The sequence below is a fragment of the Arvicola amphibius genome, chromosome 2 (genome assembly GCF_903992535.2).
Source record: "Arvicola amphibius chromosome 2, mArvAmp1.2, whole genome shotgun sequence".
NCBI lineage: Eukaryota > Metazoa > Chordata > Mammalia > Rodentia > Cricetidae > Arvicola > Arvicola amphibius.
In genome coordinates this window covers 184,977,888-185,001,041 of record NC_052048.2, presented here as the reverse complement: position 1 = coordinate 185,001,041, position 23,154 = coordinate 184,977,888, and the positions used below count along the sequence as shown (strand labels likewise).

At 39.3% G+C, this 23,154-nt stretch overlaps 1 protein-coding gene across 4 annotated transcripts in view; it reads right to left on the bottom strand.

The window, feature by feature from the left end:
- The window catches only part of Trim24 (tripartite motif containing 24), a 114,730-nt gene that overhangs the window by 2,603 nt on the left and 88,973 nt on the right, over positions 1–23,154 (bottom strand). For 3 of the 4 annotated variants that reach the window (XM_038317980.2, XM_038317982.1, XM_042054435.1), the window contains 10 exons: positions 17,997–18,114; positions 16,181–16,449; positions 13,308–13,481; positions 10,631–10,804; positions 9,454–9,589; positions 6,802–6,874; positions 5,285–5,453; positions 4,247–4,575; positions 3,488–3,617; positions 1,544–1,618 (listed from right to left, as the gene is read on the bottom strand). In XM_038317980.2, coding sequence (XP_038173908.1) covers positions 1,544–1,618; positions 3,488–3,617; positions 4,247–4,575; positions 5,285–5,453; positions 6,802–6,874; positions 9,454–9,589; positions 10,631–10,804; positions 13,308–13,481; positions 16,181–16,449; positions 17,997–18,114 — 1,647 coding nt within the window. The remainder of the gene's footprint in view (positions 1–1,543; positions 1,619–3,487; positions 3,618–4,246; positions 4,576–5,284; positions 5,454–6,801; positions 6,875–9,453; positions 9,590–10,630; positions 10,805–13,307; positions 13,482–16,180; positions 16,450–17,996; positions 18,115–23,154) is intronic. The other variant, XM_038317981.2, reaches the window with a different exon arrangement.

The window sequence follows — 23,154 nt, the reverse complement described above, 5'->3', positions numbered from 1 at the left end:
ACTTTATATTGATATACTTTATATTGGTATATCCATTGTATATAGTGTTGGGTATCATACAGATAATTTTAATTGTATCATGTATGGTATATAATGTATCATGACCCAATCCCCACTTCCTTCCCTTTAGCCCACATTCCTTTTTCCAATCCCCAAAGTCTTCCCTCCTAATTTCCCAGATCCTTTCAGTTTTCATGTCATATATGAATATGGAATACCAGGAGACCCATAGCTGAGAGGAAATATGCAACGTCTTTCTATATTTCATTTAATAGGATTATTTCTATTTGCATCTATTTTCTAGAAAATGACCATTTTATTCTTAATGACTAAAAATCATTCACACAGCATTCTTTAAATCCATTCACCTACTGATGTACAGCTGGGCTTATTCTATCAGCTACTGTGAATGTGCAAACACCTCTGTTGTATAGTGTCCTCTGGACATATAAACCAGAAGAGATGAACTATAAATGGCAAATAAACATTAGGAAAAAAATGTTTAGTAGCTTTAGCTATGAGGAAAGTGAAAACTAAAATTACCCCACTCCAGTCAGAATGGCTTCCATTAAGCAATGAAAATACATTCTTGTGCATACGTACTCACACGCGCACACACGCGCGTACACACACACAGAGGAGAGAGAGAAGGAATGCTGATGAGGATATGGAGAAAAGCGAACCCTTCTACACTACTGGTGGGAATATAAATCAATTCATTATGGAAGTCAGTATGGAGGTTGCTCAGAAAACTAAAAGCAGAAGTACCATATGACCCAATTAATAATGATTTTTAATGGAAAGTATTTCTGTGCATTTTCTTTTAAGCCTCCTATATGCTCCTTCTTCATTATCAAATAAAAAAATAATTATTAAGCTGTGCATAGTGGTGCACACCTTTAATCCCAGCACCTGGGAGGCAGAGGCAGGCAGGTTTCTGAGTTGGAGGCCAGTCTAATTTACATAGCAAATTCCAGGCTAGTCAGGGGTACATAGGCAGCAGATCTCTCTAGAGATAACCACTTTCTGCCCTTGAGTCTGGCCCCTATAGGGCCCTATATAGGGATACAGACCTGTGGCTAGGGGGCCCTCACCATGTCTATTTCAAATTTTTAAGTTTTTGAAAGTTAGACTTTTCTTAGGATACTATGTATTGAACCCAGGATTAGGAATCTGGAGAGTAAACTCAGTCAGCAAAGTACTTGCCATGCAAGCATGAGGACATGGGTTTGATTACAAGTACCCATGTAAAAGTCAGGCACGACAGCACACACTTACAAACTCAGCAGCACTGTGGAGGCAGAGTCCTGTGGCTCACTGGAGAGCCAGTCTGGACTAATCCATAAATTCTAAATCCCACAGAAAGATCCTGCCTCACAAAACCACATTCAAGGTTGATCTCTACCCTCCCCTAACACCGGCACACACTCCCCCACAGGACAATCCACAAGAAATTGAGATGATAAAAGATTAGGTTCTCATAAATCAAATTTAAAATAATTATCCCACCATATAAATATGCACAAATGACATCAATACTTACAGTTAGAGGAACAGGGTCTTGGAAAGCCAGGCTCATTTCATGGCAGTAAAGAAACAGAAGCAGGCGTTCACATTTCTAATGAAAAAGACACAATAAAATAGTAAAGTCACAGCTTATTTTCTAAAAGAATTCACAGGCCTCAGAATAAAAATTAAAGCCTGAGGAATACATAAGAAACACTGAATCTAGCCATGTAGTGGTGGTATACACCTTTAATCCCAACAGAGTCAGGCAGATCTCTGTGATTTTGAGGCCAACCTGGTCTAAAGAAAGAGTTCCAGGGCAGCCAGGGCTACACAGAAAAACCTTGTCTAGAAAAACCAAAAATCAAAAGAAAGAAACAATCTTTGTGTTCTGCTTGGGGAATATGGATACGAGAGTTCCTGTAATTATGGGAATAAACCAAACTCACTATAAAATACACGTTTCAAGTTCCTCAAGATGAACCCCTCACCACTCTAGCCTGTGTGCTGTGCACCAGCAGTCACTGGAGGAAGCCAGGTAGTGGCAGAGCCTTTCCCTGTAAGCCCTGTCTTAAAGATCCTTCTTGCAAAAAGGGATGTCCTCTTGTGAGCTTTGTTACTCTCTCCTCTCAGACCCTCCCAGTCAACAGCTGCAGTATGGGCAGTGAGTGGAGGTTCCCCCTCTTAAATGTTAATTTTCATGTTGTTTCTTTCTTTTTTTGTTGGGGGAGGCAAATGTTCAGACAGGTTTCTCTATGTAGCCCTGGCTGTCCTGGAACTCACAGAGATCCACCTGCCTCTGCCTTCTAAGTGCTGGGATAGAAGGTGTACGTTACCACCACATGGATAATTCTTTTAAAAATATATTTTGATAAATTCTTTAGTACTAAAAAATTATACTTAAATGTTAAATATCATATGGTCAAAGTATGGAATTATTTCTAGGAACATTAAATCAAAAAAAAATCAATTTTGTTGTCAATTCTTAAAAGATCCTGAGGGAAAAAAAATCAATTGGTGATTAAGAAAAAAAAGAGCTAGTACCAGGACAGGCACCAAAAGCTACAGAGAGATCCTGTCTTGAAAAACAAATGAGAGAGAGAGAGAGAGAGAGAGGGGGGGGGGAGGGGAAGAGGAGGAGGGGGAGGAAGGGAGGGAGGAGACAGAAAGGGAGGCAAAATTTAAAAGCTTAGACTAAAGCTAGGCACAGTAGCTCATTTCTATAAATCCAGGGATAAGAAGCTGAGGCAGGAGGATCGCCATTTGATGACGTTTGGACTAACAATGACACCCTGTCTCAAAAAGAAATAACAGTAACAACAAGAGAAAAAAAAACAACCAACCAAGCAAAAAATCCAAAAATAAAAAAACTAAGTTGGACATGGTGACCTGTAATCAGATGTGCTTGGTTGGAATGTTGTGAATTTAAGGTCAGCATGAGCTACACAGAGAGTTCTAGGTTAGCCTGAGCTAACAAGTATTTTAAACTTCTACCTAATAGAGTTTTCTTTTGTTTAATTAAGAAGTTATGGTTCAGTGGGTCAAGTGCTTTTCTATGCAAGCACAAGGGCCTGGATTTAGATCATTAGCACCCAAGTAAAAAAGCCAGGCATGGTGGCATCCAGCTGTAACTCTCGTGTGAGGGAGGAGGGAACAAGTGACTTTCAGGTGCTTGCTGGCTGGCCAGTCTAGCTCCGTAAGCTTCAGGTTCAGTGACAGGCCTTGTTAGGTCAAACTCTAGCCTCCACATGTAGAGGCATGGGTTAAAAGTCCACATGAGTGCGTACACACACACACACACACACACACACACGCGCGCGCGCGCGCACACTATTGATTATGTAAAATTTCTATTCTTCTGTGTGCAGAAGACTTAAAGGACAAAGTGAAGAGACTTAAAAGACAAAGAACTCAGTATAAAATCAACACATGTAACAAAAACCATCCTAATAGTCTAGTGTGGAAATGCTCAAAAACTTACCCTTTTATCTATTGGTGTTAATTTAGTAAGGCCTTCAGTTTTCCTTTTATCTGAGTGACTGGGAGCATCACAATCATATTCAACTTCTGGCTTAGATAAATCTCGGCAGAAAGTACAAATCCACTCTCCACTGTTGGGATAAAGGACCTCTGAGTTCTGAGTCTGTCAGGCTGCTCTCCACCCTCCCCCTGTGCAGGCCGTCTATGACACGTTCCTTTGGCATGGGTTTTATTCTCTACCTATTACCACTTACTACTGGGCACAAAGCAGTATGATGCGAAGGTCTGACTAACATCACACTTCTGATCCTTCCTCCCCTCTCTCCTCTATACTTGGTTGGTTACAAGTGTGTACCACCAAGGCCAGCTAGGATCTATTATTGTTTATCACAGCAGATGAGCTTTCTGAGACTAGGAACCAGGGAAGAGGAAACTGTAGATCAGTGTTAAGGACTTTGAAGTATGAATTTGTGCCAAATAAAATTTAATTTTTATAAAAGTTTTGTGTTATTAAAAATTGTCAAAAATTTGTTATGTTACACTTAAAAAAACTTCCTTCCACCTTACCCTCGTCCCCCTCTTCCATTTTTATGCCATTGTTTCTAGCTACATTCACTTTCCTCTAAAATGCTGTTACTTTTTATATTTCCTTGCAGCAGTGGGGAACAGCACCCTGAGCCCTGTGCTCTAATCAAGAAGCTCCAGCACTATGCCACACTCCTAACCCCATGCTTTATACTCTAGAGAAATACTGTTTTACCTTGGGAAATTTGTCAATGTGGGCACGTGACAAGTAAGATGGAATACTTTAGGACACTTTTCACAGCAAAGGAGTTCCCCTCCATTTTGACAAACTGCACACCAGTCTTCATTGGGGTCATCTTCCTTCCTTGTCTCTCCGACATGCACAGGTGACTTCTGGGACGCATCCAGCCACTCAGGCTTTCCATTTGAGGAACTTTCCTGATTAAGTCCGGGTTGATCTCCTGTGCTATCAGGAGCATCAGATCTTAACACAGCTTCCTCAGAAGCAGAGCTCTGATTATTGTTTAAGAGAAGGGAAGTAAGTATGCTTCTTGGATAGTTAGTCTGCAACGAAAGAGAGAACATTATGTATGTATGTATGTATGTACACATACTTTGAAAGTGACCTTTTAATCTCTTGATGCCTATGATAATTAAAGACTAATTGAGCAGTGTGGAAGTCAATCACATGAATTGTAAAGACTGTTTACTGTAGCTACTAATTCAAGTTAACTTCAGACACTGTGCTGGCTAGTTTTACGTCAACTTGACAGGGGCTGGAGTCATCTGAGAGGAGGTAAGCCCAGTTAAGCAAAAAAGCTCCAGCTGTGGGCAAAGCTCGTTATCCTAATGAGAGATTAATGGGGGAGGGCCCACTATGAGCAATGCCATCCCTGGGCTCCTGGTCCTGGGTTCTATTAGAAAGCAGGCTCAACAAGCCAGTAAGTAGCATCCCTCCATGGCCTCGGCATCAGTTCCTTCCTCCAAATTTTGATCTGCTTTGAGCTCCTGTCCTGACATCTTTGATGAGCTGAGAAGTGGAAGAGTAAACTAAACAAATCCTCGCGTCCCCCCCGGCTGTGGAGGTGTGCTGTTCCATCACAGCAAGAGAGACCTTAACTGAGACAGACACAAAGATTATTCTGCTAAGATGAATCTAAATTCCGTGGAGCTTCTGTTCACGTATTACAGTCTACTTTGTGGGTGTCGTATCAGGACTACCCTTTTCTTGCCTCTTAAATGGCAACATTACTAAAAGCACTGATGTAATTACATTTTGAGTTCTAGATTCTTCATCTGATTCTTGTTTTACTATAACAACAGGAAAATCATAATTTTCAGGTGGTCCGCTGTTTTCTTGTTTTATTCGGATTGGTTCCAACATGACTACTGGGACTTTGTGTGTGGAATCAGCTCCTGCTGGTTTGCTGGAAGAGCCAGAGCTGTGAGGGAGAAAGAAGGAGAGGGAGAGTCAAAATTAGACAACTTAAAAAATAGAAAGCTGAAGAACATTCTGGAATAATGTAACTTCACAATAATAACGCTATTTTGTATCAGCAGTGAATGATGTTAAAATATGATTGTGGAATCAACATAAATTTCCTTGATGACAGGCCCTACAGACTAACCTTTCAAATGGATTCACCATGTATATGAAAAGATAAGTGAGATCAACTTGAGTATTCTAAGGCTCTGGAACTGACTGCTCAACTAGATCTGAGGTCAAACATCTTTTCAGTCTTCCCAGTTTCCTGTCTGGTCACAAGCACTCTAGGGACAATAAGAACTCTAGGTTTTCATGGCACAGTTTATGTTAAGACACTAGAATATCATTTGTTGGTGGTTACTCCTTAAAGGCAGAAACCCGGTGCCATTTGTCATTCTGTTCTTTTGGGCAAACTTCCTCCTAGAGAACGCTGCTTTCAAATGTTAGCAAGAAATGGGGTTTACCACAAGCAGTAACTTTCAAACACAATGAAGGCAGAACTAAATAACAACTTAAAGAAGAAGCTTAATTGTATAGAATTTCTTTTAAAGTAGAACCAATGTTAGATCATTTTAACAGTCGTAGAACACTGAAAGAAAGATTGCTTCTTCACTCAGAGAGAGGCAGGAGCAGCACCACAAGTTAAAAGGCCAGCTCCCTCTACATTAAGAGAGTTCCTGACCATGTGAGAGCCTGTCTTAAAACAAACAAAACATCATCATCAGTAACAACAACAAACTCCATAAGGAAAGCATTGCTTCTTTTTCCTAACTCTGTCTACATAGTACTAAAACTATTTTTGTCTTTGGTAACATGATGTCAAATTCTATCTTATTTTTTAGCACTAAGACAAATACTTTCTAAAAGTTGTACAAGTTTAATCACTCTATTGTACTAAAATATTAATTAAAAATTAACAGTAAAAGATGCACCAAGTATCAAAACTAACAACTGCAAGAAATTTGGCTCTTCATGTCCATGTCCTTCACTCACATATATGGATGAAAAATGCCTTGTGGGAGGGAATGTGCAGACTATTTGGAGGGGGGTGGTGTCATTGTTCTCTAGACAATACAATAAAACAAGTTTTACAAAACAGTCCCATTGAATCAGGCACAATCAATAACCTGGAGATGATTTAAAGCATACACAAAAGTATATGCAGGTTACATTCAAATACTATACTACCTTATATAAAAGACTTGGACAACTGCAGGTTTTGGTATATTCAGATGGGTTCTGGAACCAATTCTCGTGGATACTGAGGAAAGACTATGCCAGTGTATACAGTTAAATCTATTTACCTTCCTCGGCTCCCAACGCTGGAGGCACTAGGTGAACGTATTGGGGGATGGACACTAGTCATAGTAACAGGTCCTGAGGAAAAGGAAATAGACATACCTAGGTGAATTAACAATTATGCATTCAGGTTGAATTATAATTATGTTATAATATATAACATAATTATAATTCACTTAAATTTTTACCAAAACCAGGAACACTAATTCTATGAAACAATAAGCCTATCTTTAATACTTTGTTACACTAAAAGTTTACGGTCATGGCACTACTGACTCTTGAGCAGTGAGAAGGCCTAGGCATCACTTGCATCACTGCCCATCTACTTCCTCCCAGGCTGAAGTCCTAAGTCCTTTCTGCAGTAGAGTAGCTAGAGGGTTCCAGTGCCAGTGAGAACTACGTAAGAGAAAGGGGTGATATATAAGGTGGTCAAGGGGACAGCAGATGGCGAAGAGGTTTAGGGTATGTGTCAGCAAGCCTGACAACCCGAGCCCAATCTCTGGAACCAAATGAGAACAAGTAATGGGAGAAGTGAAAGTTAGATTCAGACATGAAACAGCTAAAAAAAAAAAAAAAAAAAAAAAAAAAAAGAAGAGGTTCTGAACTGCTCTCATAAAAAAAGAGTCTATGCTCAGGAGGTAAATCTGCTTGCTGCCAAGCCTGATGACCTAAGCTGGATCCCCAGGACCCTCACATGGTAGAACAGGAGAACAGATCGCCATAAGCTGTTCTGACCTCCATGTGCATGCTGTGGTACTTACATACATGTGTACACACACACATAACTAAGTAATAACATTAAATAAAATATACTCTGGAGGCAGTATAGGTTACGTGGTAATCTGGCATAGTCTATAGTAGATATATGTTAGTCTTAAGATTATTGCCAGAATGCCTTCAGAAATGTTTTGCCAAGTTACAATACTATCAGTACACATGAAAATACCTGATGACTGTTTCATCAATGGTATCACCACTGTTCAAATTTTGGCTAATTCAGTAGTGAGAAACCAAATTCTGTTTAGACTCTTATGATGAGTGGAGAGAGGAAATACTTCTGTTTAGTCTGTTTTGTTGGCTGTCTTTACCGTGTAGGGATTACTTAATTATGTGTCTTTCAGCAACACCAAGAGCATCCTAATTTATTCATATGCACTTGTCCTTTATTCTATTGTATATTCATGTTTAAAATAAGACTCTCCACTTAAATTTTGTAAACACCTTATTTTTTTATAGCATTGCAGAAATAATTAAGTTCACCCCTTTTCAATATTCCTTGTAGATAGATGCTGTTGTTTGGCTAACTTCCTCAGACCTGAAACAATCTCTCCTCCAGGGAAAAAGGAACTTCCTAAGATTCAGGAAGATGAGGAAAAACTATGAGGCTAATGAAGCTACTAAAATTCAGGAAGCTCAAGAAGTTAAGATACAGAAAGTTATTTACTATGTAGGCAAGTGCTGGGGCAGAAGAGATAATTTGGTGAGGGGCTTGCAAACTGGGACCCAGCTTTGCTGGGTAGGGTATGGGGAGCTCACTGGTTCACCGGGCTAGACTTGCATGCAATTCTTTCTTTGGCTTGTCACCAGCACATTATCTGGATGTATCTGTAAATGTCTCCTCAGGAAGTCACACAACAAATACCTGCTATGTCAAGTCTCCAGGAATAATATGAAGAGTGTTTCTTGCAGGAAGCAAGTAGACATATAAATTATTATTATTATTATTACTTGGTTTTTAGATATAGGGTTTCTTTGTGTAGTCTTGACTGCCCTGGAACTTGCTCTGTAGACCAGGCTGGCTTTGAACTTAGAGAGATCTGCTGCCTCTGTCTCCCAAGAGCTAGGATTAAAGGTGTGCGCCACCACCACCTGGCTTATGAAATAATATTGTTTAAAACATTTAGTTAAATGTGAATTGAGTGTTCTGCCTGCAAGTACATAAATATAATACATGTGTGCAATGCAAGGCAGTTGTAAGCTACCATGTTGATGCTGGGAACCCTGGTCTGCTGCAGGAGCAGGAAGTGCTCTTAACCATTGAGCTATCTCTCAACCTCCTTATATTAAGCCATTATTAAACACAACTAAACAACAGCAAACAAACAAACCAAAGACCATTCTCCTGTGTATTTTAATAAAATTTGACTCTAGACAAATTATATTCTAGAAAAGACTACTTCACAGACAACTAAATTTATTAACGAGGGTGTGATGAAAAATTTGCTCATTGGTTGCTATAATGCCAATAAATTTTGCTGAAACGAAAAAGTATAAAAGTTTAATCTTTGTTTCCTTCTTCGTGAATACTAGTTTTACCTGGCATAAAAACTCAGGATAGTGAGATGGGCTCAGCGGGTCAAAGCACTTGTCACCAGGTCTGCAACTTGGTGGAAGGAGAAAAACAACGCCAGTTTGTCCTCTGACTTACATATATGCACTACGGCATACCAGTGGAAATACACACACACACACACACACACACACACACACACACACACACACACACACACAAACATATATAGAAACCTCAAGATATAGTTACCATTACCATTTTTAGAATGATATTTTAAAAAATGGGGCAGAGAGAAAATTTTAATTATTTTAAGTAAAATGAGTAAAAACTAGAAAACATTTACAAATCCAAAAGGTGGTTTTACCTGCAAGGCCTGGAGATGGCACTGATGAATTTGGTGACTGCACCGTTCTGTTTGACGGAGGTCTTGGCTGGCCATGATCTACACTTGTATCTTTCCTTGCAATATTGTCCAACATGATAGTACTTGAACAATCAATCTTCCAAGAGAATAAATTATTTCAGGGCAAATTAACTTTGCAAAACCACTTTCAATTTACAAGAAAACTTCCAAGGTAAAATGTGCATAGTGAAATAATATGGAAGAATATTTTCATTTTCTGTGGATTCTCTCTTCTGTGGTGGTGGGAGGTGGGGGATAGGAAGCAGACAAGGTCCTTTGTATTTTAATATTCTTAGGCACTACTTTAGTTACTAATTTCCAGATGGTGCATAAAGGATTTGGTTTCTTAATGTAATAAAAATAACTTATAGTGTGGAATAATCCGGAAACCAAGATAAAATATAAAATTTAGACTAAGTTTGCCTGTCTGATGTATGCATGAAAAAAGTACACTCTCCCCATTTAGAATATATGCATTGTAAAAACTGAAACGACTCTCATGAGATTAATAATCCAATTACTAAAAAAAAAATTGATCTTGGATTTAAAAAAAAAATCAAAGAAATTTGAAAAGGTCTTTCATAATCTTACAGATAATTCCTTCTAAACTGTGTAAAATACTTCAAAAGTGTTAATGTTTCAAGTTTGGTTGTGGATACATCATGACATTGAAATTACCTAACCTTGCAGGGGAAAACAAAAAAAGCATTGGTTGCTTTTTCAGAGGAGATTGGGGTTCTATTGCCAGCACCCACATGGCAGCTCACAACCATCTGTAACTTCAGTCTCAGGGATCTGATTCCATCTCTGGCCCCCAAAAGGCATCAAGCACTCCTGTGCCCAGACATACATATAGGCAAAATACCTGTACACATAAACAAATAAAATTTTAAAAAATAAAATGCAAAACAAATGACGAAAATGTGGAGAACCGGCAACAGAACACTACATTTTCTGCCTTTAGAGTCTTAAAAATCTTATTATGTTAATCTTATGATTCTTAAAAAGTCACTTGTCAAAGTTAAAGACCCTATGGATTAATCCATTTCTTAATTTAAACATGCAAGGACTGAGTACTAACCAGATTCACGGACAGTTTTCAAAGGAAGCTATTAGTACAGCTTTTCCATAAACTTACATCTGGAAGAGATGGAAGATTGTAAGTCCCTCCCACTGGTGCACTCAGATCAATCATGGGTGAACTATAAGCTTTTCCATCGTACCCTGCTGCACTTGTGATTGTGGGACTGGAAGGAGTAGAGGAGGAGCTGCTGGCAGTTGTGGGAGGAGCTTGTCCACTGCTAATCTGCCACTGGAGTACCAAGAAGAGAAGAAAACAGATTAGTGTAACTAGTCACTCGGGTACGGAAGACAGAAGACACAGTTTATTTCAGCTCAATTTATTATTTATTATTTCAGCTCAAATGTTATTGGAATGGAAAGAACAAGTGAGAGAAGAAACACATTATGTGTATGTACACACACATCAATCAGATCAAAACATAAGTAAGTTTTTTTTTTCTGGCAGAGAATATTTAGTATATACCAGAAAATGAAACAGACAAGAAACAATAAACATACAAAGAACACCTTCAAAGTAAAGATGGAGAATTAAGATATATATTTTCTTCTGTCCCTACATGAAATGCCTAAAAAAAAAAAGATCCACAAATAGGGATGTCAGGTTTTTTAACATATGAACAGGTAGTTAAGCCTTTCTGAGGAAAAGTCTTCTCATTCATATTAGAAGTTAAGATAAACACAAAGATAATGCTAGGCATGCTGAAAGGTACAAATTTGAATCATGCTGTTTGGTTGCTATAAAACCTACACAAAATAAGGTACTGATGATGGTTAGATTAAAAAGGCATTCAGTTAGTATGTACTAAGGGGAACAAGATGTTCCCTATATTTCAATATTTGGTATATTTGAAAAACATGAAAATTTTCAGAATAAAATATGGGGCTGGGAACAGATTGAATGCTATCCCAAGGTTATTCAACAGAAAAACTTCCCAAACACATAATCAATGGTATATGGATGACACTATAATGTTCTGAAACATCATGTTTTGAAAAATCTTACATACATAACTATGAAAACGACATATAAAAATATATAAAATTGAGCGTGAATGTCATCTTCAGCACCTATACATTCAATAATTTTATCTCATCCCTATACATCTGTTCTTCCTCCCCCTCAAAGAATAATGAATCACAGTTGTTGGATACCTTTGTATAAGATAAAACACATACAAAAATGAGATACTCTCTCACAAAAATTCTGTAACAGGTTAGCTTCTTACTAGCCATGAAGTATCTACTACACGACCATGTTACAATTTGGTGAATTTATGCATAAAACTAATTTCTGAAGTCAGTGGTTCAGTACACAGAGGTACTTACTGCCAAGGCAGACAGACAACTTGATCACTGAAATCCACAGTGGAAGGACAGAACAGAAACCTACAGTCTGTCTTCGTGTGAGAACCTGCTCCCTTAAATCCACAGTGGAAGGACAGAACAGACTCCTACAGTGTGTCTTCACCTGACAACCTGCTCCCTTAAATCCACAGTGGAAGCACAGAATAGACTCCTATAGTATGTCTTCTGACCTCAAACAGCAATTGTGCCAAGAGCATTGTCCTACTTCTACATCTTTGACAGTCATACAAAAAAATAAACTTTTAAAAAAGTACGTAACATTTATAAATCTGATTCTACAAAGTTTAAAAATACATAATCATATTTCTTAAAGTATTTGTCCTGGTTTATTTGCTCATTTACTCATTTATGTCCAGAAAATATTTAAGAAAAAAAGAGTATCTGCTGAAGCACAAAGCATCCTGCTACGTGTACTCTGTTCCTAAAGAACTTTGTTTGTCCCCTGGTAGGAATGCCAAGATGTTTTCTATCGCCTTACAAATGCAGCTTAGCAAACAGCCCCAAACTGGCATTGAGACCAGACCGTCTGTGTCATGAGCACAGCTGATGGTAGTGATGAGAAATACCCTACCCTGTAAACTTCTCTGTCCCTGCTTTGTCGTCTGTATGCTGGACCATTCAGTAAGTTTCCTAGAATGACAGCAGAAGCACTCTTGTGCTCAATAGCATGAAGTCCCTGGTACTGGTCACTGGCAGAAGGCAATAGTTAACCCATTACAATCTAATAAAGGGGGAAGAAGAGGAGTTGAATGTTTGAAATGTGCCAGGTATTTTTATATACTTCAGAATAACTCAGCAAGGTACCCATCAATTTATTTATTTAGTCAATGTTTTTTCGAGACAGGGTTTCTCTGTAGCTTTGGAGCCTGTTCTGGAACTAGCTCTTGTAGACCAGGCTGGCTCAGACTCACAGAGATCCGCCTGCTTCTGTTTCACGAGTGCTGGGATTAAAGGCTTGCGCACCATCACCTGGTGGTACTCATATTTTTATAGCTGGAGTGAGATCTAAAAATAATGTAGTTGGCAAGGTCATTAACTAGGAAAATAAACAGAATTTGATGCCAAGCAACAATTTAAACCTTACTTATAATGATGAAATAGAACAGGTATGGATTTTTAAATAGTATTAAAACCTGAGGATATTAAATCAGACCCTGATTTAACAAAGTATGCAAGGACTTCTTGACTATAAAGCACTGAGATGTGTTTTTGTATCTCTGACCCCACAGATCTGTTTCTAAGTACACTCTGTAATTTTTATTTAAGAAGGCAAGCAAGCGGCCTTCATCTCTCATATGTAAGTTCCTATGATCTGACACACAAAGAACACCAGCACAGAAGCAACTGCACAGAAAGGTAATACACACCTGTTTTATGGCCTGTTGAGCCAAAAACGCCATCTGCAAGGGGTTGGGTTTTATTGTCTGTCGTGGTATATTCTGGTTTGGTGGGTATCTCAGCTGTTGAGGATAAGGAGGAAGAACTGGTCCATTGGGTTTAGGGCTGTGATTCTGAAAGTTTATTAAACGTGGTGGCGGATGCTAGAAGAAAGAAATGAAAGCATTGCAGTAACAAGAGCCTCCTAACGAGGGGCCCAGACCTTTCCTGTGTAAAATCCCAAAGGCTAGCAGCTCTGCCACACTAAGACCAAAGAAGCAATGGGGAGGATGGCAGTAATCTATTTTTAAAAGGTGAAGGGGAAACAGTGACTGGGAAAGGAAGGATGGGGTGAGCAGAAGGAAAGAGGACAAAGAGGAAGGAAGGGAGCTTTCCTGGCAGAGGCGGTGGGGTAAGGAAGAACACCTGTGAGCAGTCTTACAAACCCCGCACTCTCGTGCAAGTCTCTTCTCGATCACTCAACTGTCTTTACAGTCAGGAATTGTTGCTTCTTTGTTTAAGATACCATCAATGTATATGATTAGAACTTCTTAGAGAGGAATACTTCTCCCCACATCCACAGAGAAACAATTCCTTACTATCTATAAGGTTCACGGAGCAACACCTTAAACTCTGACATTGTGAAGGCAAAAGGCATAAAGTACAGCTCTGCCCTCCCTGCTAGTTTTTCCTACTTTTTAAATTACTCCCCTACTCTAAATTAACTGCTTCCTTTCCTCCTTTCTCCCTTAGTATAGACTATATTACAGAACCCGTGAAAAACAGATTTACGGAGTTTCTGGACCAACAGGGGAGGAGCAGAAACAATATTAGTGGTCAACTACACAGAGAACAAGCCAGAAACCCTAACAACTCTTTTTGATTTTCCTTGAAAATTTATGACATGAGGGTTTGATACTATGAAAAAACAAGCAGAAACCAGTGAGGAATTATAGTAGAGATTTTCTAAACTTTAATGAAAAACACCCAAATGGTTTCTCAGGGAGAAGAGATAGCTTTCTGTCACCATAGCTTCATCCTCACAGTAACTGCTCAACACAATAATTCAACCAAAAATGACATTTGGTGCCAGAGCACTGGGACTAAATGCTAACCCTGCCTACCACTATGATGCTGACCGGTGAGCAAGGTATAGGGAAGTAGTCCACCCATTTCCTGAACTGCTACACTACAGTTGGGTTCATTTAGAAGAATATTTCTGACAAGCCCAAAAGACTATTAAAACCCAGATAAAACTGGGGGGAGGGGATGTTCAGAGACAGAGTCTCTCTGCAGAGCTCTTTGGGAGCTTCCTCTGTAGACCAGGCTGGCCTTGAACTAAAGAGATCTGCCTGCCTCTGCCTCCCGAATGCTGAGATTAAAGGCATGTGCCACCACTGACCAGCTGCTTTTGTTATTTCTTAGTAAAAAGGCAATTAATTAAGATGATGGATTAACTCCTTTTCTGGTTAAAAACTAGTGGTAGAACATTAGTTTTAGCATTTTAGGGGCTTGGGTTGGGTTCCAGCAAATAACCACAAAAGCATGAATGTCTGTAACTCTCAACTGGGTTGAAGAATTCTTTGAAAGATACTTTAATGTTTACTAAACTGCTATTCAAAAGTCTATGCCACTTAGATATTTTTCCATAAAGAAACACATTATATATCCTAGTATTAGTAAACTACTAATAAAACAGCTTCTTCCCTAATTAACTAATATTTCTTTTTTATCAGTTATTCATCTGTATTATCCCTGTTTCCTTTCTGCTTTTGTTGTCAAAATGTAATGAGAATTCTTAGCATAGCTCTGTCCACAAGATTGACTTTTATGAAACTCCAGTTCATTTGCGTCATTTACCAAACTCATTACAAACCCCTGTCCAAACAGGGAGAATATAAATTAACTGAAAGTTGTAAATTCTATGAAAGAGCTGGATGAACTCCTTACCAGGCTTTTACTCATCCAGGTATGTCCATATCTAACCTAAACAGGATGGCTAAAACGAAAATGGGATTGGAAGGCTTGGAGAGATGACTCAGTGAATTGGGCACTTGCTGAGTGTTGTTCAGATCATCAGAACCCATATAAAACAGCGGGATGGGGGTAGGCATGAAGGATGACTTATAATCTCAGCACCAGAAGACAGAGCTAGGGCAAGCTGGCTAGCTGGACTAGCTAACTCAGTGAGGTCCCTGGGCAAAGCAAGAGACTATGCCTCAGTAAGTGAAGTGGATAGAAATAAAGGAAGATACTGATGTCAACTTCAGGCCTCCACATATGACATGTGCATGGCTACCTGTACATGTCATCATGCACAGATAACACTTGTTCACCATACAATGCATACACATGCCAAAAATGAAAAGGATTGAAAAATGACAGATTACACATCTAGTAAGAATTGGAATAGTATATGGATTTGCTCAGGAAAAATGTAAAAGGCTGAAAAGAAAGGATTCTAACAGGCTGCCTGACTTCCTCTACTGTACATTGCCCTAGTTCCTAGAATGCAGTGTGGGTTTCTAAATACTACCTCCAAAGAGATTCATGTATCCATACAGGAATCAGAGGTACACAGTTGTTTCTCATCCATCACAGGCCTAAGTTATTTGGGAACATAAACATTTATTCCTTGCCAGGATTGGATGACAATGCAGGGGATTGAAAATAGATAATAGCAAGCAAATAAATCAGTTTCGAGCTGAACTAAAAACTAGGGGTTAGATCAAGGATCCTTTAATGCAGTCAATTTTTAGTATCTAAATGAAGGGCAGTGTGTGGGGGTATTGGTAATTGTAATCTGCTGAACACAATCACACTACAGTTAACTAAGTTAGGACAGGCCTGCTTCCAAATTTACCTGATGAGAGATGGAAGGTTGCTGGATGGGCCCTTGCATTCTAGGGTTTGGTAAACCCACAGGTGCTGGCCTCCGTTGCACCTGTTGCCTCTGAGCCATTACCTGTTGCTGCATATGCTGGAGTCGTAACTGAGCTAGGCTGATCTGTGTTGGGAACTTGGATAACTGGTTGGAAGGTAAACCACCTGGTGGCTGTGAACTCTGTTCCACGACAGGATTCTGCTTAGGTATTTGTGGCTGGCTCTCTTTATCCTCGATTACTAAAGAACCTAATTAAAGAGAAAGAAACAAGGTAAGTTTTTTTAATGGGTGAAACACCACATTTTATATGGTTGCTGAGTTGAACTTCAACTGACAAAGAATTTTGGATGCAGGAACCCCTCTAAACTATTAAAAAATAGAGGCTCCCAAATGAGGTTTTTATGAATATTCTATGTGAACTTACCATAAAAATTTTTTTATGAAAAAATACTAATTCTTTAAAAAATAGTAAGATTTAAGATCAGGCTTCTCCCTATCCCACATTTTCTATTTCTAAAGCTGTTTCTTTTAGTGAGGCAGGCTGAAGTGTTTGAGTCCAGACACTGGCTATATACTGATAAGCAAACGGCTATGCACGTGTCTCAGATTGGCCCGCATCATTCTTCTGTTGTTCTGTATGGTTGCCATTGTCAGATGGATGACAGCCGTCTGAGCCTATTTCTTCTTTTCCCATTGTACAACGTGATCAAAGCACCGACTCCCCCTTCAGCTCCTTTTCCTTTCTCACATATAATCTAGTCTTGGGGGTGGGAGTGGGGGTGAGAGAACAACCATGTTTGACGATTCTAAAACAAATCCAGGAACCCAAGATGCCAAAGGAAATACTGGTTGTTGAGAAACAATGTCTAAGGAACTTTTGAGCTTTTCTTTGTATCATTTCCAGTGATGAAGCTGAAGAGCAAGAATATTTTCATTCATTTAAAAGAGCAACAAGAAAGCTTAGTGGTAACTTTTGACTGCACTGTTTGCAAGGATTATTTGCTTCCTAATGTTGCCAAGATGCTATTTTCTGACTCATTGAGCTCTAATACTTCAGACTGTATGCCCCCCCCCCATCAATTACTTAAAACCCCTCTCCCTTGGCCGCCTTCTCTGCATTCACACAATTTATAATCTGACCATGTAAAGAAATAAAACCCGAAACAAACCCCAAAAATGGGAACTAAGGGAGGAAAAGAAAAGTCTGTAAGTAAGAGGAACAATTGAGCCACTAGAGGCTTTAAAGTTACACTGCTGTCCAACATTCTGAAAAGCGTTGGGGTTGGGGGTTGGGGGTTAGGGTAGGGGTAGGGTATTGTGCTCTCACCTACAAATCTTGTGCTTGTAAAGTTAAATTACCTAAAAACTAGATTGGGCTGGCTAATGCCAGCATTTGAAAGGCAAAAGTAGGCTGGTCTCTGTGAGTTTGAGGCCAGCCTGCTCTACAAGAGTTAGTTCTAGGACAGGCTCCGAAGTTACAGAAAAACCCTGTCTTGAAAAATAAAACAAAACAAAACAAAATAAAATAAAATAAACACAAAACACAAACAGAATTCTACGGGAAGGAGAGGCACTCCTAAATTCCTAACTTAGATACCCTATAAGCTAATATTCATACATATCACCTCAAAACAAGTATGTATATATTCATGCATCTGTGTTACCATATGAATATATTAATGACACACTGTAAAGCAAGATAATGGATGGCGATGTTATATTCAGTAACACGTCAAAACCAATGAGAGCTCTGCACCAAAATAGTCAAACAGAGGAAATGCACATAATGGCCTACCCAGGTTAATAATGTTTTGAGCCCAGAAACTAGGATCACAGTGAAACTGGATGGTGTTGTTGGTCACAGGAGAAGCATCACACCTTGCACGAAGAAGGTGCCGTAACCGATATGTAATCTAAAAGCAAGCAGAGAAAGAACATTAGTATGTTTCTTGGGTAAATAATGTCCAGTGAATAGCTAAAACAGTTTCTGCTATGTGTGCAAGTAATCATATGTGGGTTACAAAAATGGTCATATAAACCAGGCATGGTGGTACACGCTTTTAATCTAAGCACTCCTGAGGCAGGCAGGAGGATCTCTTGAGCTGAGGATAGCCTGGTCTAAGTAATTCCAGAACACATAGAGACCCTATCTCTAAATAAATAAACAAACAAACAAACAGAAAGAGGATCATAGAAAATTTTCTGTTCAAATGTTACTATTTTGTGATATGATGAAGCTGTATTGCTTATTGAGCTAAAAAGTATCTTAGTAGCAAGTTAAAACTGTCAGAGTACAGCCCAAGAATGCAGTCCTGTGAGAATTCTGAAAGCTTGTGAGAAAACAAGACAAAAGAGTCTTGTGACCCTAGTTTCTTCAAAACATAGAACTGCTCTTGGAATGTTTTTTATGCTCCTCCCAGGTATAGGAGATAGGAATGAGTTTACTTAACTTGTTGTTATTCACGTGCCTCTATGAAAGAAATGTGTTTTTGCCAAGTGTGGGTTGTCCTTGAAACTAAACACCTTACTCGTGCAATGCTTCTTAACCTTTAGAGTAAAAATTGTCTGATGATCTGAATAATATTGGCTATTGCATGAGACTTTAGTCTGCCTTATATTTAGGCCCTGCTCTCCCAGGTTCATGGCACCAACTGGAGTGCTAACAAAATCCAATTTTTAGAATTAAAGACACTTCATGAAAGCATCACTTTCCTTGCTTTTACTGAACTACTTCCTCTTTTCCTTTTCTTTGCCATTGTTGTTGTTGTTGAGATTTACTACTTTTATATGCACAGCTCTTTGCATACATCTGTGTACCATGTTTGTGCTTGGTGTCCTGAAGGACAGAAGAGGGTACTGATTCATTAAAACTAGCACAAAAGGCAGATTAAGTTGCCACATCAGTGCTGAGATTTGAATTCAGGTCCTCTGTAAGAACAGTCAGTGCTCTTAACTGCTGAGCCATCTCTCCAGGCACTTACTACCTTATTCTTTTAAAGTATTCAGAATCCAGACTTAGGGTACTAAGAAATTAGAGAATACAAATGAATATGTCTAGGAAATGGAATCAGATCTACTTGTAGGATAATTTTTACTTCTCATTATGACTTCTTATAAGCAGCCATCTTAAAATTCCATGCTATCTTACATCATACACTTTTCTTTATGTTACAGTTTCCAACACCTACTTTCTTCTTTTCCAACATTACTGTCACAATTCTTGACGATTTCAATATCCAACCTGATTGCTGTGGCTTTACAGCTCGCTTGCTTGGTGCCTGACCACCAGCACTACAAGTGCAGTTCCTATCAACTTGTCATGTTCTTCCATCTTACAAGCCAATCAATACACATATTCAAACTCCTCTTTCATTTATACAGTTACATGCACTCTTTCTCTGCAACCTTTCCTCCAAACAAAGTAAATCAACCCACCTTAAGCTCTCTGTCTGAACTTAATGGAACTGATAAATGAACTGACCTTAAATCCATGGCCAGCTGCTTCAGGTAGACTTGCTATCACATGACGTTTCACTGGGTTGTTCACTTTCTTATTTCCTTTCCCTAACAAACAACTTCAAGGGAGGTTTCCCATTTCTAGCACTGGGAATTCTCTAAGATGGCTTATACACACGTAAACACACACCCACACACACCACCAACACGCACTTTTCATGCATTTATTTTTAATGGGTGATAAATGGTCCTCCCAAGAGACACCCCAAACAATAGAAGCTATTGCCACTACCCTTGGTCACCTCCCAGCACTTGCAGGTAACACCCCATTGTTGAAGACACCACAAAATTTCAACATAGCTGTACAGTTTGAACTAACATGGAAGCTCCTCCCTGAGATCTACACACCTGCCAAGGGAAAAAAGCAACCAATAGTGCTGTTCATCTATAAAACCTACGAGTCACACACTGACCCATTGCGATGTCCCGTGGTGCAATGGTGGCAATTATATCAGCTGGACTCAAGGACTGCTCCACAGGAGGGAATTCGTGGCCGGTACTGTAAACCTACCCAACTACCTGTAGACCCAAATGCCTTTTGTTAGATAGCATCTTCTAGACATGATGGAAAGAGCAACAGGAAATTCCAAAGACATGGTTACTTAAGTAAGACTTGCAGAATGACAATGACAGTTAACATGCCAATATGGATGGAAGAAATTTCACAAAGTCCCACCTCTTGATGAAGAGCTACAGGAAATCAATGGCTACTGAGAAAGAGAGTACTAGCTTTTTATCAAAGACGAGCTTCCTAATAAGTTATCTAATCCAGAGAGGTCAGCCCAAAAGACATTTACATATGAACACCACCAAAGGACTCGGTAGGTGTGTATGTGTAACAATAATAATAAAAGAAATAGCCATGAATTTGAGGGGTGGGCATAGGAAGAGTTGGAGGAGTGGAAATACAGAACCCATGTAGAAAAATTTAAAATCTTTAAATTACTTAAAGAGCAAGAGAGAGGACCTGGAGAGACTGCTCAGCAGTTAAGAGCACCTTGCTGGTCTTGCAGAGACCCAGGTTCAGTTTCTAGCACCCACACGGCTCACACCATCCATAACTGCAGCTCAAGGGGATATGGGCCTTCGATCTCAAGCAGCAAGCACATATGTGGTGCACACACATACATGTAGGCAAAACACTTATATTTATATACATAAAATAAATCTAAATAAAAAATGATGAAAAATAAAGGGGACTGAAGAAACAACTCAGCAGTTAAGTGCACTTGGAGTTTTTGCTGAGTTTAAGTCACACCCAGTGGTTCACAATTGCCCTCAACTTCAGTTTTAGAGATCTGATGCCTCCTTTAATCCCAGCAATCAGGAGGCAGAGGCAGGAGGATCTCTCTGAATTCAAGGCCAGTCTGGTCTACAAGAGCTAGTTCCAGGACAGGCTCCAAAGCTACCGAGAAACCCTGTCACAAAGAACCAAAAAATTTTTTGACTACAAAAGAAACAAAAAAGAACACAATAAATATATCCAAACCAATCAGCAGAAACTAAAATTATCTTTATTAAGGTTTATGAAGTATTGTTTCCAGGAGAGAGATTATACATGCGAAAGCAGATTCCATTTACTCTCTCCTATATTCTGGGGCCATCCTGGAGAGAGCAAGGCTGGGTTTACTTGCCCCTTCCTACTTTTGTTTTGCTTAACAGGTGAACAGTGGGAATGGTTTGGGACCAAAGTTAGTTGAGTAGTTCTCAGATACCCCACTCACCGGTACAAGGTAGTGAAGAATAGAAGGCAGAGTTTAGTCCAGTTTAGTTTAGTTTGTTCCCAGGGCTAGGCTCATACTGAGCACAGGTTCACATGTGGTTCTTGGATGCCCTTTGTGAAACCCACTCACAGGGCAGGGCAACTTAGCTGTTCCATGGGAAGGCACAGAAGGTTCGACCCATAAGGAACCACAGTTTCCCCAAGGTCTGTCCTATATACAGTCACACACTCTCCTGAACCTTTTCAGCTGATTGGAAGTAAAAGGGAACTCCATCCCCTTCCCTGTTTCTAAACAGAATCTTTTTTTTCCTTGGGGGAAGGGCGGTTCCTGACAGAGTAGCCCAACAATATTTGTAGTAAGATCCAAGGTAAAAGAAAAATAAAGCAATCTGTTTTCTAAAACAGTAAGCTTAGGCGTGCCTTCTTAGAATGGCTCAAATTACAGCAGCACAATTATAGAGCGGAAAACACAGTACTTCTCCAGCACCAGCCTGCTATGCCAATGCCAGACAAGCTAAATTCAGGCTGTTTTTATGTTGCACATATACTTCTGTGCTAACTGTCATAATTAATAAGCCTCTTTGGTCCTTTCCTAGTTTGCTTACTCTCTGCCCTGCATCATCATGCGTGCTGTAGTCAGCTCTTGTCTGCAGGGTTCTAATGCGAAGCCTCTGGCCTCTTCTGTTTCTGCGCAGCACTCAATTTCCTCCAAGCATTCTTTCCGCCATACAGCTCGCTGCAGCTTTTCTCTACTCCAGATTCTGAGTCACTTGTGTTTTCGGGACCATCCTCAACAGTCTCTAAGTTTTACTACTTCCTCTTCACACCATTTAAATGCAGCTCTTTAAGGGCAGAATTTGTTTTTGCTACTGTCCCTCAAAACTCAGAATGTTGTCTGGCAGATGGAAATATTGAATAAGTAGCTGTTAAATAAGTAAATTTTCTCCACATGACTACAAAGCTTCAAATAACTGTAATAAATTTTGGCTATAATGTATGAGTGCACTTTGGAAACTGCACTGTGCTAACAGCAGATAACACAATGACACACCCCATGTTCTCCTTTTCTTACTTTTTCTTACTCTTTAACAATTCTGACTATAAATCACACTCATGAAATGTTAAAACAACTTGTATTGCCCAATGTTCTCACAATTTTTATCATTTTCTTAAATGCAGTAAATATTTAACAGTAAAAACGGGGGCTAAAGTTGTAGTTCTAGTAGTAGAGAGCTTGCCTAGCATGCAGGGACGCAGTGGTGTACATTGGGTGTTGTGGTACACATCTAATCTCTGCATTCAAGGGTTGGAGACAGGAAGAGTAGAGATTCGGACTACATAGTAAATCTAAGGCCAACCTGGACCACAAACAAGCACAACCACTGAAAAAACTATCATGTGTCTTTTTCAGCATGTATTTTTATGAAATAAATGAGGCTAACCTTACATTTTTTTCACTTTAATTATTTTCTTAGAAAGACAGGATCTAAATTCATCAGCTACCTAATTTATTCATTCTTTGAACATCTCTGCAGTCATGGTCTATATACAAGTGAGGTAGCATAGGAGGTGTTCTTTGTTTCTCTCATATCACATAGAAAATGCTCTCCAGGTTCATCCTATACAATGGACAGTCTGCTATGGTTCATATGAAAATCATCACCAAAATATGTCGAAATTTAATTCCTACTGTGAGTCATCAAGCACTGTAGGT